General features: G+C 37.2%; 1 protein-coding gene across 3 annotated transcripts in view; it reads left to right on the top strand.

Annotated features, from left to right (window-relative positions):
• The window catches only part of erbb4a (erb-b2 receptor tyrosine kinase 4a), a 170,568-nt gene that overhangs the window by 4,358 nt on the left and 152,253 nt on the right, over positions 1–13,957 (top strand). Inside the window, exon 1 of one of the 3 annotated variants that reach the window (XM_089132537.1) lies at positions 8,375–8,459. The exons of the other annotated variants lie outside the window; for them this stretch is intronic. Within the exon in view, the coding sequence (XP_088988663.1) occupies position 8,459 (1 nt within the window). The 5' untranslated portion in view covers positions 8,375–8,458. Of the gene's footprint in view, positions 1–8,374; positions 8,460–13,957 lie in introns of those variants that run through there. 3 annotated transcript variants of the gene reach the window in all.

Genomic DNA, 13,957 nt, shown 5'->3' with positions numbered 1-13,957 from the left:
TAGAATTTATTGGAAACAGATTTTTTGGGGGAACATTGTAAATCAATTCACTGTCATTTTTTAGTGTATATGGTTGTGATTCCTTTTGTCATGTAATTTTTTTTTTTCTTTTGCTCTGTTAAAAAAAAAAAAGAAAAGACATTTGTGTCCAATCGTTAAAAAAAGTTATATCATCATTCAAGTCAGGACATTTCTATGCAGCCCGTTCTCATCCCAACTGACGCCTTTGACCATGCGTCAACATTGACTCTTTGGTTGATTTTAAAGTCTTGCAAAATGTTGTTAATTACGAAAAACGGCAAGTTCAGTCACCACAGGTCGTTTCCAAGACCTTGTGAACATAGTTTTGTTCATAATTTTGTTCAATGAAAGAATCTTTTATAGAGTCAACTCTTTCATTTCGTTTGTTGAATGAACCAAATGAAACGAAAGAAGATTCGTTCATTTTGATAAATGAGTTCAGTTTGAACAGGAAAGTCATGAACGCGCATCACAGAACAGAACAAGGCGAACATTTAAGCTTATAAAGCTCATGGAATCGTTTAAAGCCCCTTGAACAGTTTGCACTGAAACTGTCTTTTGGACCTTGAACCGTTTGGTTCCCATTGAAGTCCATTATATGGAGAAAAATCCTGGAATGTTTTCATCAAAAACCTTAATTTCTTTACAACTGAAGAAAGAATGACATGGATATTTTGGATGACGTGGGGGTGAGTAAATTATCAGCAAAAGTTTTTTTTTAAAAGTGAACTACTCCTTTAAATACTTTTAGGTTTTGTTAGGGATCAGCTACTATTACTCACTCAATGAGTAATAGCAAAGCTAAGGATAGCATCATTAATTCATGAGCATACTGTATGTCCAAATCATGAGAGACACATCAGTAATGTGGAGAAAAAATATGCCAAGGTGAGCCTGAATAATATTGCTTGTCCCAGTTGCACAGGCTGGTAATTTTCATGCATTTTTGTGTTTTTCAACCTTTATGGTCTTGGTCTGATCTGTCATGTGGATGAGGTGGACGGGGTTGCTGTTACCCTGACCTTGACTCTGTGTTTCTAGAAAACCGTGAGACATTATGTTCTCAGCGGAGGGCTGCTGTACATCTCCGCTGATCCATCACTCGTTCCAGCAGTAAATATCGCAGTCTTATTCAAGACGAGCGTGACTGTAATTTAAAGCTACAGCGTCTTAGAACAATAAAGCAAGACAAAAGCAGACGTCGGCCATTTTAATGTGATGAGCAGGCGATGACGGCGAGAGATCATTGGTTCTGGTTGTGTTCCACAGATAATTATTAGGCTCAAGTCATCAATTAAAAGTTTTCTAAGAGCCTGTCATACTTTGTTTTACTTTTTTTTTGGTGAATGGCTAATAATGATAATCCGAGATATACACTCAACCGTTCAAAAGTTTGGGATCTGTATAAGATTTTTGTAATGTTTTGAAGTCTCTTACGCTCAGCTCACCAAGGCTGCATCTATTTGATCAAACGTACAGAAATCTGGAATATTGTGAAATATAATTATAATATAAAATAACTGTTTTTTTTTGTAATGTATTCTAAAATGTAATTTATTCCTGTGATATAAAGCTGGATTTTTAGCATCATTACTCCAGTCTTCAGTCACATGATCCTTCAGAAACTTTATTCCTATACAACTTTATTATGATGATTTGCTGCTCAAGAAAAATTTCCTATTATTACCTTTTTATGTTTTTTTTCAACGCATTCTCACCCCAAGGCGTCACCTTTGACCATGCTTCAATATTTGACGTTTTAGGCGCCCTTTAGCGTCACTTACATGACGCGATCCTACGGCGTCATCTAACTGACGCTAAAGGAAAGCTTCTGCTAAAGGACGCGGTTAGGTTTAGGTGTGGGGTGGGGGTAGGGTACACGCGATCCTAGGGCGTCATATAACTGACGCTAAAGGGCGCCTAAAGCGTCAGATATTGAAGCATGTCCAAATGCTTCCCAAGGCGTCAGTTAGGTGACGCCTTGGGAGTGAGAATGGGCTGTTTTTTTGTAAAAAAAAAAAATGGTTCGCAAGTTCAAAACAACAGCATTTATCAAAAAATAAATAAATAACGTCAGTTTTGATCAATCAATTTATCAATGCATTCTACTATGGAAGCTTGTTTCTGCCACTGAATAAAAAATGAAAAATAAATAATTCCAACTTTTTATCTCATAATTGCGAGATGAAGTCAGAATTGTGAGAAATAACGTCGCAATTGCAAGATATAAAGTCAGATTTGTGTGATACAAAGTCAGAATTGCGTGATATAAAGTCGCAATTGCGTGGAATAAAGTCAAAATTGCGAGATATATAGTCAGAATCGCGTGATATAAAGTCGCAATTCTGACAAAAAAAGACAGAATTGCGACTTTTTATCTCACAATTCTGACTTTTTTTCTCACAATTGCGAGTTTACATCCAGCAATTCTGATTTTATAACACATAATTGCGAGTTTATATGTCGAAATTCTGACATCTTTTTTCCCCCTCAGAACAGTTTATATCTCACAATTCTGACTTTATATCATGCATTTCTGACTTTTTAAACACAATTGCGACTTTATATCTCGCAATTCTGACATTGTCACGCAATTCTGACTTTATAACACGCAATTGCGACTTAATATCTCTAAACTTTGACTTTACATCTCGCATTTCTGACTTTATAACACGCAATTGTGACTTTATATCTCTAAACTCTGACTTTATATCTCACAATTCTGACTTTATATCTCTAAACTCTGACTTTACATCTTGCAATTCTGACTTTATATCTCACAATTCTGACTTTATATTTCGCAATTCTGACTTTAGATCACGCAATTGTGAGAAAAAAGTCAGAATTGTGAGATAAAATGTCGCAATTACCTTTTTTTATTTTTCACTCTGTGGCGGAAACAAGCTTCCTTATTCTACTGAAAAAAATAATCAATTTATTTTAAAACAAAGGAACATTTCACTTTTCTTGTGTTGTATCATAAATGTTAGTATGCTTGCAGTGCATTGTTAGCACATTAAGTTCAAGTCATTTTAACATTTGACAATGCTGTTGTAGCTTCTGCTTTCTTCAGATATGTGATAAAATCCAACAATAAGCGATACTCGTGGAATCCTTTGAAATGAGGTTAAAAACTAGCGATGAGAGATGTGCTCTCTCTCGCTCTCTTATACACACACACACACACACAGTGCTGAAGGAATCAAAGGTTTGTCGCAGCTGTGTTGTGGCTTTGCGGCTTGTCTGAGCTCATGGATTCCCCAGGCAAAGATCCTAAATAAAGACATCCTGTTGGCCATCTCAAACTTTTGGCAGAGTCGCAATAGAAAACCTTTTAGTATAGCATCTGTCCATAGGTGCATTCAGTGTGTTGGCTGAAACCCATCATCAAGTCTCAGCTGGGTGTCAGGGCTCTCTGCATCTCACTCAGACACGCCGAAAAGTGTTCCTCTTCTTCTGTTCACTGTCAGCCGCAACCTTTCCTCATGGCTGAATACACGTTACAGTCCTTTTTTTCCTCCTGCTGGGAATGTCAGTGACTAAATCAGACATTCATACAGAAATGATATTAGATTATTGCTGAAATCTTGCATACTAGAGAGCTTGGTTGTGAACGTCTCTCTGTGTTTCTGTGTTTGGTTGTGTTGTGAGTATTTGGAGCACATGTTTATGGTGGGAACAAATTATTCGTCATATAAAACATTCCACACAGTATTAAACTAACACTAAAAATATGAATATCATGTCTAATGGAGTATTCCCGCAGTCCAGCCGTGTTATTATGCGTGATATTAATAGGTTGTTGAATGGTTTACTCTTCCATCTCTGTGCCCACAGCCCGAGTTAAAAAGTGAAATAAACAGCTAGGGTTAAAATGAAGTCGAAGGTTAATGTGGGGACAAAGAACTGGATCTGTCTATAAACTTTCTAAAACGTTATGTGAATATCTTAATGATCGAGTGACTGGATCATCATTGATCTACTCATTTATTTCCTCAATCATGCATGCAATATTGATGTGCAGCTCTTTCTTCAAAGCTGAATCCTACGCAGGGGAAAGTCACTTGCTCTCCAACTGCACAAGTGTCAAGTTGAAAGAAAGTCAAATAAGGCTGGACTTATTAGTCGTAAGACCTGATCAAAATCCAGCCTTTATTTGAAGTCCTACGTCTAACGGTCTTGGGTTTTGAATATACTTTGGGGTTAAGAGTTTATTCAAATCTGACTGGCACAGTTTTTTATTATTATTTTTTCCCCATTCAAATGTTTCAAAAAGTAAAGGCCAATGCATTGAAGCAACTGCCATGCGATTGTTTGATTAGATAATTGCATTAATGAGAAATTGAACAGGTGTTCCTAATAATCCTTTTGGTGAGTGTTTATATCCTATATTTAACAAAGCAGTATCGTATCAAAAATAGTTGAATTTGAATTCTAAAAACAGACATTCTTTTGTTTTTCATAAATATTTGAACATATAATTTATTCCTGTGATCAAAGCTGAATTTTCAGCATCATTACTCCAGTCTTCAGTGTCACATGATCCTTCAGAAATCAAAATGGTTTTGTTTTTAACAAATGGTCAGTGAAAGAGGCTAACTAACTATTATATTGGCTATCATTTCTGTTCATTTTTATTCATATTATTCTGTATTAGTTTTCTATTCATATGAAGTTTGGAAGTACTAAACCTGTAATATTTCTTTAAAGGGGTGATGAACTTGGGGTGATGAATCAAATTTTCCTTGAGCTTTTGACATCTAAGAGGTCATCATATTATAAGAATATCCTGTAAGTTTCAGAACTGAAAACGGCCTTGTTAGTCCAATAAAAGCTTTTATTGACACCAGTCTCAGCAAACGACTCGTTTTTCAAAGTGGGGAACTATGACGTCAAAGAGGTTAAAACACCACCCCCGCAGAAGAAGATCAACGCCTACTTTAACACGGCCGGTTTAGCCCCGCCCACCAACCCGATCTCACGGGAATTCGTACGAATTTTACGAGGTGGCTAATTCGTAACAATTTGTACGACCTCACTCGTACGAATTAGTACGATTTAGCTAAATCGTACATATTTTACGAATTAGCCAATTCGTACGAATGACCTACCCCTGACCCCGCCCCTAAACATAACCGTCACGTGGGTTTAGACAAATCGTACAAATTTGTACGAGTGAGGTCGTATGAATTAGTACGAATTAGCCACTTTTGAATCACTCGTACGAATTCGTACGAAATGGTCGTGAGATAGGGTAGCGCCCACTGATTCACGCATTACACGCATAGCTGAATAACATAGATGCCTACCTCGTGATGACAAACCGGATCGAGCTACCAAGCAATAAATATGGACTGACGAGTGAAACTCATTATGATATGCAAACCTGTTTTATCCACTCACAGCAGTGGGCGTTTACTTCCAAGTCTTCAGTGCGAGACACCCATGAAAACCGAGCGTTTTTCAACACTAGGGTAGAAAATAGCCTATTACTTACTATTCATTTTGATATTTTTTTAATGTAAAAACCAAGTGAAAGTCAAAAAAAAGTTGACCTCAGATAACAATATTAAAAATTTAAAAAGCCAGTTCATGACCCCTTTAAATCAGATTTATTTTGTTTTGTTATTTTTTTAAATTATTAGGTAGGTATATAGAAATGCAAGTAGTACTGTCTCAAGATTATCTGACTCTTATTTGGGATATTTTAGTTTAAGTTGAATTTTAAACAAAATAAATCTAGCAATAATTGCATCGGGTTGCAAAGGTCAGCTGTAGGTGGCGCTACATGGACTCCAAATTTGGTCCTGTGATTTTTCAGAATATTGTCCTGTAACTCTTGACAAATTTTATAAGTTTTCTGAGCTGCCACCAAATTCAACAGCAGAGGAAGCCAAAGAATAGTTCACTTTAAAAAAAAAAAACGAATCTTTTTCCGAGTCAATTCGTTGAATGAACCAAATGACACGAAAAAAGATTTGTTCATTTTGATGAATGAGTTTGAACAGGAGAGTCATGAATGCGCATCACAGAACAGAGCAAGGTGACCACTTGAACATTTTTTTTTTTAAACGTTTCGCTTGATAAGACCCTTATTCATTGTCTGGAATCGTTTAAAGCCTTTTGAACAGTTTGTACTGAAACTGTCTTTTGGACCTTGAACCGTTTGGTTCCCAATGAAGTCCAAGTTTTTTTTTTTTTTTGTTTTTTTTTTTAAGTGAACTACTCCTTTAATAACAGAGACAGTATAGCAGCCCATTGCACTCTGTAATTTGTCTCAATGTGGCGGGATGTATTTTCAACCAGATTCAAGCGAACCGAGCACAAGCTTTTCTTCTACTTTCATCAGCTCATCCACAATACTTAGCCTGCTTAGATTCATTTGAAGAGGCATACAATTTAAACCCTTACCGGGGGTGCTGGGATATTCACTGTAATGGTTCTGTTCAAGAGCTTTTCCAGGTCATTTATCAGGTCTAGCTGGGCAGGATCAAATGAATCACAGGCACTCTAGACACTTTCATGGAGGTGGTCTTCTGTGAGACATTTGCACGGACTGAGCAGCTGAGCTTGACGGATCGGAGGAAGGTCATGAAATGGTTGAATGCGCCATCACACTAGACAACCTCTAACGCTTAAGGTCATTAATCCCATTAATATTAATTGTTGAATTAGATTTTAATTATACCAGCCATTCTCATCATTTTTTGAATGTAAATCTCATGAAAAACATGTCCACGTCACAGAAATAAAAATTTGCTTCAACATTTTTTGGATTGAGGTGCAGTGTGAGGCTGTAGTTAACACACGATGAAGAGAAACTACATAATTCAAATACCACACGGAACCAACTAACATTAGTAAAAACGACAACAACAGAATTCCATGTTATGCCTCCGTTTGACTAAGTATACAAAAAGTGTGTGAGTGTGTAGGATCGAAGGAAACTGGGAAAATCCGGTGTGCCACAGCAGCAATCCAACAGAGAATTTAATTACATTCTTAATTATGTTGTAATTCAAAGGCATATCCAGTGTGTTTCTACGTATTTTCTCAAATAATAAACATGATTAAAATAAAAAAATAAAAATAATGTAAATAAAAACAAATAAAAGCATGTTTGATGTGCCTGCAAACTATTTGCGTTTTCATTATCAGTGCAGGTTTCACATGCAGGGCCTGAACCTCCGGCGATAGAGACGCGGGGTGAACACAGCTGGGCTTTGCAGCTTTCATAAAACCGGCCAGTCAACATGAGCAATCTGTCAGATAAGCCGTCATATTGTTAATACCACCTATAATAAACCAGCGCGTTGCCACCAGCGAGAACCGTCACGCCACATTAGACCGTCTCCTTATTGTTTTGTGTTGTTCCCCGGTAATTCACCTAACTAATTAGCCAAATTCTTTCAGAGACACTTTTTTCCCTTCCTTCTTCTTTTTTTTTTTTTTACCTCTAAGCAATCCACGTTCTGTTATGCACACAGAAATATTGCACATTGAGAAGATATTATTTGTACATTAGTGGAAAGACAAATACCTGAAATAATAGTTCTCAAAATTATACTAGTGTCACGGTATTGCAGGTTGAAGACGAGGAGGCAGGATTTCAATAGGCTACCTCTTGTTTAATCACAAACTCAGATTATAGGAATACTTACTTCAGAAACACAGGAATACTTTTACTCACAACTGACCTTGACAATACAACGACAGACCAAGACTTAACTGAACAGAGCAAACTAAGGCTAAACGATTCTGAAGAGAAACAGCAAAAGTGGCGTTGCGTCATCTTTTTTTATTCTGCGTTTAGACGAGCGTTTTGTGTGGGGAAATCCGCGTGCAAATGGAGACGCAAAAGTGTGTGAAATTCAATGTAGTATGCACTTCAGGCGGCTAGGAGTGCATACTACAACAACCCCAAGTCCACGCGCCTGCGTACAACTTTCACCGTCAAGCAGACTTTTGCGTTTTTACCGTTTACACGGGAACGCGGCGGTGGAGCGTTTTTAAGATTTCCACTCTGGAGGGTGGTTTCACTTTTTTGCGCTTTTGAGCCTCAAAAACGCGGTTGCCGTGTAAACGAATGGCACATCCGCTAAAATATTTTTATGTTTTCACCCGCGAGCGTTCTCGTGTAAACAGGGCCTGAATACACTACGAACAGACTAGGGGAACAAGGCACAGCTGGGGCAAATTAACCTAAAACAGTTGAAGGGACTGAACACAAACGAGGAGCGGGAAAAACTAACAGGACTAAACCAAAAGTCACAATGTCAGGGGGAAACAAGATCTCAAAACTGAACTCAAACACATAGAATCGTGACAACTAGCCCAGTCTCATGGGAAAAAGCATTGCTATGTTTAGATATCACTGCAACACCAACTGCATCGCTGAGGTAATCCGCAAGGATGGATTACATTGATCTAAATTGACAGTAAGGACTTTTACATTGTTACTAAAAATGTGTGTTTCAATTTCTATTTATCAAAAATCATGGTTTCCACCTTTAAACAACGTTTAAAAACCAAAAAAACCTTTAAAAAACCAAGGGTTTTGCAGGTATATTAGACTTTTGTTGTCATTTTATGATGCTTTCATTTCATATTATAGATGATATTTTGTTTAGCTGTACTGAAACTGTTAAACACAGAGACTGCAGCATCTTTTTATGATTGATTTTATAAGCATATGCAAATCACTTAGCAGTGTTTAGTTCCTGTGCAAACGTCTAAATCTGAAGCCACATTGATCTTTACTTTTAATCTGGTGCCCAGTGTGAAACTGCAAGTTCTTCAAAAGTGCTCTGATTTTTGCACAGCATGAGACAACCAGTAAATAGTCAATTGCAGTTCATTTGAACTTATTTAGATTTGTGCAGTGTCTCGACTGTTTTATCAAAAATACTTAGTATTTCTCATTCAAAGCTTAGTGGAGCTGAAATGGTTTTATACAATTGCAACTCCATTAAAAGACTGATTTCAGTAAACGCAATAAACACATTTAAAAAAGAAGACCTGTGTGTCCTATCCGTCTCACATCATCAGCCAGAAGACTTTTTTTAGACAAAGGTGACCTTTGCTTTTATGTACTTTTGCACATTGTTCAGACATCATCTGTCCATTTTATTGAAGTAAGTCTTTCAAAATAGCAGTTTCGCTTGTCACCAGAGGGGGCATAGTTCTGCAAAAACTCAGAGACTTGTGCAATTCACCTTTAAAGGTAGGGCCTATGTATTTTTAAATGTGCAACAGCATATCTTAGTTACTTTTTCAAATAAGTAATGCAAGTTACTTTTTCTACCGTAGACTGACTGACAGAAACCGAGGGTAGGCATTGTGTTCCCTGTGTAAACATGAACAAGGACTTTAGTGAGATCATAACTCTGGTGATGTGCCGGAATTTTTAAACAACAAAAAAGTGTTGTTCAGAATATTGATTCACATGGATCTGCATCATTTTCTTCATTGAATTTATTGAAGCAAACCATCCGATCAAACTGATTTGCTAATACGAATGAGACTTCCAGCTTGCTTTGTGCCGTTTCATCAGTTCTCCTTGTTCTCTTAATATTTTGACCCTGGAGGTTTTCTCTTACTGTGTGCTAGGTCTATGCTACTTGAGTCTAAAATCTTCTAGTAAGAGTCGAGCCCCAGCAGACGTCACCTCCATTCCGCTTAATTGGAAGTGTGTGTGTGTGTCCAGAGGGGAGTTATTGATTGTGTAGCGACCTGCAGGGAGAAGATTAGAGGCTTTCGGGATTTTCCCTCATTACCACTGAACCGGAGGAGGTTTCTGTGTTCAACTAGATTGCTTAAGGCAGCCAGCCATGTCTTTTAAAAAACAAACAAATTATATAGCAATATGGATATCTTAATTGCCTTGAGTGCATTGCTATGATCACTGCCCATAATGCACATTTGCATTTCCTCCAAGGGAAATTCCATTAACAGCATTTCTTTATTTCTAATCATGCTTGATCCATACTCATTATACTTATTGTTGGAACTTTTTATCATATGCCACTGTACCTTAATTAAGCTTCATTGGGTGTCAGAATCCGGTTGCCTTCATGTTTTCATTTTCATTTTTATCTTGAAGGAACAGTTTCTTACACGTTGCGAACCCATATGACTTTATTTCTTGTGTTGAACACAGATATTTTATATTTGTAATCTGTCAGTATACTGTAAAAATGAATATGCTTTATCTAATCAATAAAATTGTGGCAACAGATTACAAGCAATATTATTTATTAAATTGAACAAATTAGAATTGAGTAATAGTTAATCAAATTAATATTCTAATTAATTCTAATTTGTACAATTTAATTAATAATATTGCTTGTAATATGTTGCCACAATTTTATTGATTAGATAAAGCATATTATCTGTAAAAAAATATTTTCAAGATTTGTTATCACAACATATTTTCTTTTGTTAAATCAACTTTATAATAATTTATTTAGTTGAGATAACTTATTATTTTGAGTTTCTGATGATTAAATTAATCTCCATTATATTAACTCACTTTTTCCAGTTCAATCAACTTAAAATTTTAAGGCAACCAGGTTACTTACTTTTTTAAGTTAAACCAACAATATTTTTTTACAGTGTGGTAATCACAACATTTTTCTTTAGTCAAATCAACTTAAATAATTTATTTAGTTCAGATAACATATAATTTGAGTTTCTGATGATTAAATCATTCTCCTTCATTGTATTAACTCACTTTTTCCAGTTAAGTGAACTTAAAATTTGAAGGCAACCAGGTTACTTACTTTTTTAAGTTAAACCAACAATATTTTTTTACAGTGTGGTAATCACAACATTTTTCTTTAGTCAAATCAACTTAAATAATTTATTTAGTTCAGATAACATATAATTTTGAGTTTCTGATGATTAAATCATTCTCCTTCATTGTATTAACTCACTTTTTCTAGTTAAGTGAACTTAAAATTTTAAGGCAACCAGGTTACTTACTTTTTCAAGTTAAACCATCAATATTTTTTTTACAGTGTACAAATGAATAAATCAAAGTACCATGGTATTACCATTAGTCTGGTACCTATGTATGGGTTTTTCAAAAACCCCCAAAGCGTCAATGATATTTTTTGGGTTGCATGTGCATTGCATTAGCAGAAAGCACTAATATTGATATCATGTTATGCTAATAACATTTTGACGTATGTTCATCACAAAGAAGTTTGCATCATCCTGGAAGCATTGTGCTCTATTTTTACGAGGCACTTATTAACTTATTAGCGTTAGCATTTAGCTAAAGAATTTCCCAATGTTTCTATTTCTTACTGATGCTAATTTTAGCTCTAGCACATACCCACACTTCAGCACACTCTGAGCAGACTCTCTTTCTAGTGTCATTGTATTCCCTGAACTCTAGGAAACTTGTTCTTAGCAGCAGAGAAGCTCAATGCTGTTGGCGTTAAACAGGCTCCTAATTGGACCTGTGTCGGCTAATTGTGTCCGTGACGTACTGTCCCCTGGGCTGCAGGGCTGCTCATTTCAATAGGGGTAAACAAGCACTAGCTCTTTACTGACGGCTACGTTTTAATTAGAGGCAGGACCAACAAATGTGCTGACATAGTGCTGCAGAGAGGGACAGGAAATCAACATTGTTAGCATGCTATCTGTTTCTGCCAAGCAGTCACAAGAGTCGTCCTATCCCCCTTTATCATGTCATTTCACAGTCGCGCCGTCTATTGAACGAAACATTGCCGTTTCAATTTCGCCCGCTATTTGTCTAGCGTCCTCATGGGGCTGCATTGCACTTTCAAAAGGGCAGCTAAACAGAACATGCTCTCTATCATTGTGATACATTGCTAACAGGAGGAGAATAAGGCATAACAGGATCTACGTTTTGGGTTAATCTGACAGAACCACGTACGGAGCGTGTGTAACCTCAAATTAACAAACAGAAAAATTGGTTTGTGTGTAGAGAAAAGGCTGCCATGTGCGTTGGATTTAGACGAAATGTCAAAAGCGTCACTATATGATGCCCTAGGATGAGAATGCATTGATCATACTGGCCCTGTGTTCATTACAGCCTGAAATAAAGAGAGTTGTATGTACAAAAAGGGTACTTCTTTGAGCTTTGATAAAAATGTATTGTAAGTAGAGGCCCATTTTTCCAATGAGCCTAGGAAGCATTTAATTAAAGTGGAGAGCATAATTTCTTTATTGTGCTATGCCGGTGTTCAGTCCGCCTGACACTGAATTGGCCATTAACCACGATGACAACCGCTCAGAGACTCGTATATCTTTTTTAAATTCCCAGAGGAGATACTTTTATCCCCTTTAAGATGAATAGAGTTATAGGGTAGCAATGCACAAGTGGCTTTTGCCCTCCCAAAATTGCGATTTGAAGCTTTGGGAGCCAAAAGGTGAATACAAATGGTTTACTCTAGCACTCAACAAGTTAACGAATGGCCTCATGTGTTCAGAGAAATATTGTACAGTGTTTTCCTGATATTTCGAGGCTGTATTAAACACCTGAGCTCCGCACGAAAAGAAAGGGGCACAATAAAAGCCGGCACACAAGCGTGCTCATCACAGATACGGCTCAAGATTTATTGGCGTAATAATCGAGGCTCAGTGGGTTCATTGCAACACATCGACACACTCTCTCTGTCATCTGACATACTTTATGTGTCAAAGCCGGAGAGGGAGGAGAAAGAGACTGTATGTGTGTTTACACCAACTGTGTACTGTCACTTCTTCCATCCATCAATGTAACGTTCTCTCAGCTTGCGTTTTGCATCTGCTATGCCACGGCTAATGCTCCCTTCGCGTCGTCACACCTTTTGAGATGAACATCAAATGACCGAGGCTGTGATTGAAGAGAACTGATGTTTGTTTTCTACTGCTTTGCCTCGTTCAATTTTTAACTCTTGAATTGAACTTGTCTAAGTGTATTTTTCCACACCAAGCAAAAGTTTGTGGTTGGTGAGGGTTGTTTTGAACTTTCTGTTTATCTAAGAATCCTAAATCTGGTCTCCTGTGGTGAAAATCAAGCTTTTTAATGTTGTTTATATGTCTATGTGGTGTTTTTAATATGCTTTAAGACAAACCATTTGCGAATTCATAAGTCAACACCATTGCTGAGGACTTTTTTTCTTAAAACGGCAGTGAACCAAAAACAGTCTCAAAAATGTGGTTTGATATCGCCTTTGTACTCTAGACGTGCTGGCCGGCTTTAGCATATCTTTCTCTGCTGCAAAGCAGGGGAGTCTCAAGAGAAGCCAGGTTATCCTGCTATATTTTTCTGTTGATATGAAAATCGGGTACATTTTGCAATATAGCATGTTATGATTAACTACACTCACCTAAATGATTATTAGGAACACCTGTTCAATTTCTCATTAATGCAATTATCTAATCAACCAATCACATGGCAGTTGCTTCAATGGATTTAGTAGTGTGGTCCTGGTCAAGACAATCTCCTGAACTCCAAACTGAACGCCAGAATGGGAAAGAAAGGTGATTTAAGCAATGTTAAGAGTGTCATGGTTGTTGGTACCAGACGGGACGGTCTGAGTATTTCACAATCTGATCTCAGTTACTGGGATTTTCACGCACAACCATTTCTAGGGTTTACAAAGAATGGTGTGAAAAGGGAAAAACATCCAGTATGCGGCAGTCCTGTGGGCGAAAATGCCTTGTTGATGCTAGAGAATGGGCCGACTGATTCAAGCTGATAGAAGAGCAACTTTGACTGAAATATCCACTCGTTACAACCGAGGTATGCAGCAAAGCATTTGTGAAGCCACAACACACACAACCTTGAGGCGGATGGGCTACAACAGCAGAAGACCCCACTGGGTACCACTCATCTCCACTACAAATGGGAAAAAGAGGCTACAAATTGCAAGATCTCACCAAAATTGGACAGTTGAAGACTGGAATAATGTTGCCTGGT

Source organism: Pimephales promelas, chromosome 6 (assembly GCF_988280905.1).
Source record: "Pimephales promelas chromosome 6, fPimPro1.hap1.1, whole genome shotgun sequence".
Taxonomy (NCBI): Eukaryota; Metazoa; Chordata; class Actinopteri; order Cypriniformes; family Leuciscidae; genus Pimephales; species Pimephales promelas.
This window is presented reverse-complemented; position numbering and strand designations above follow the sequence as displayed.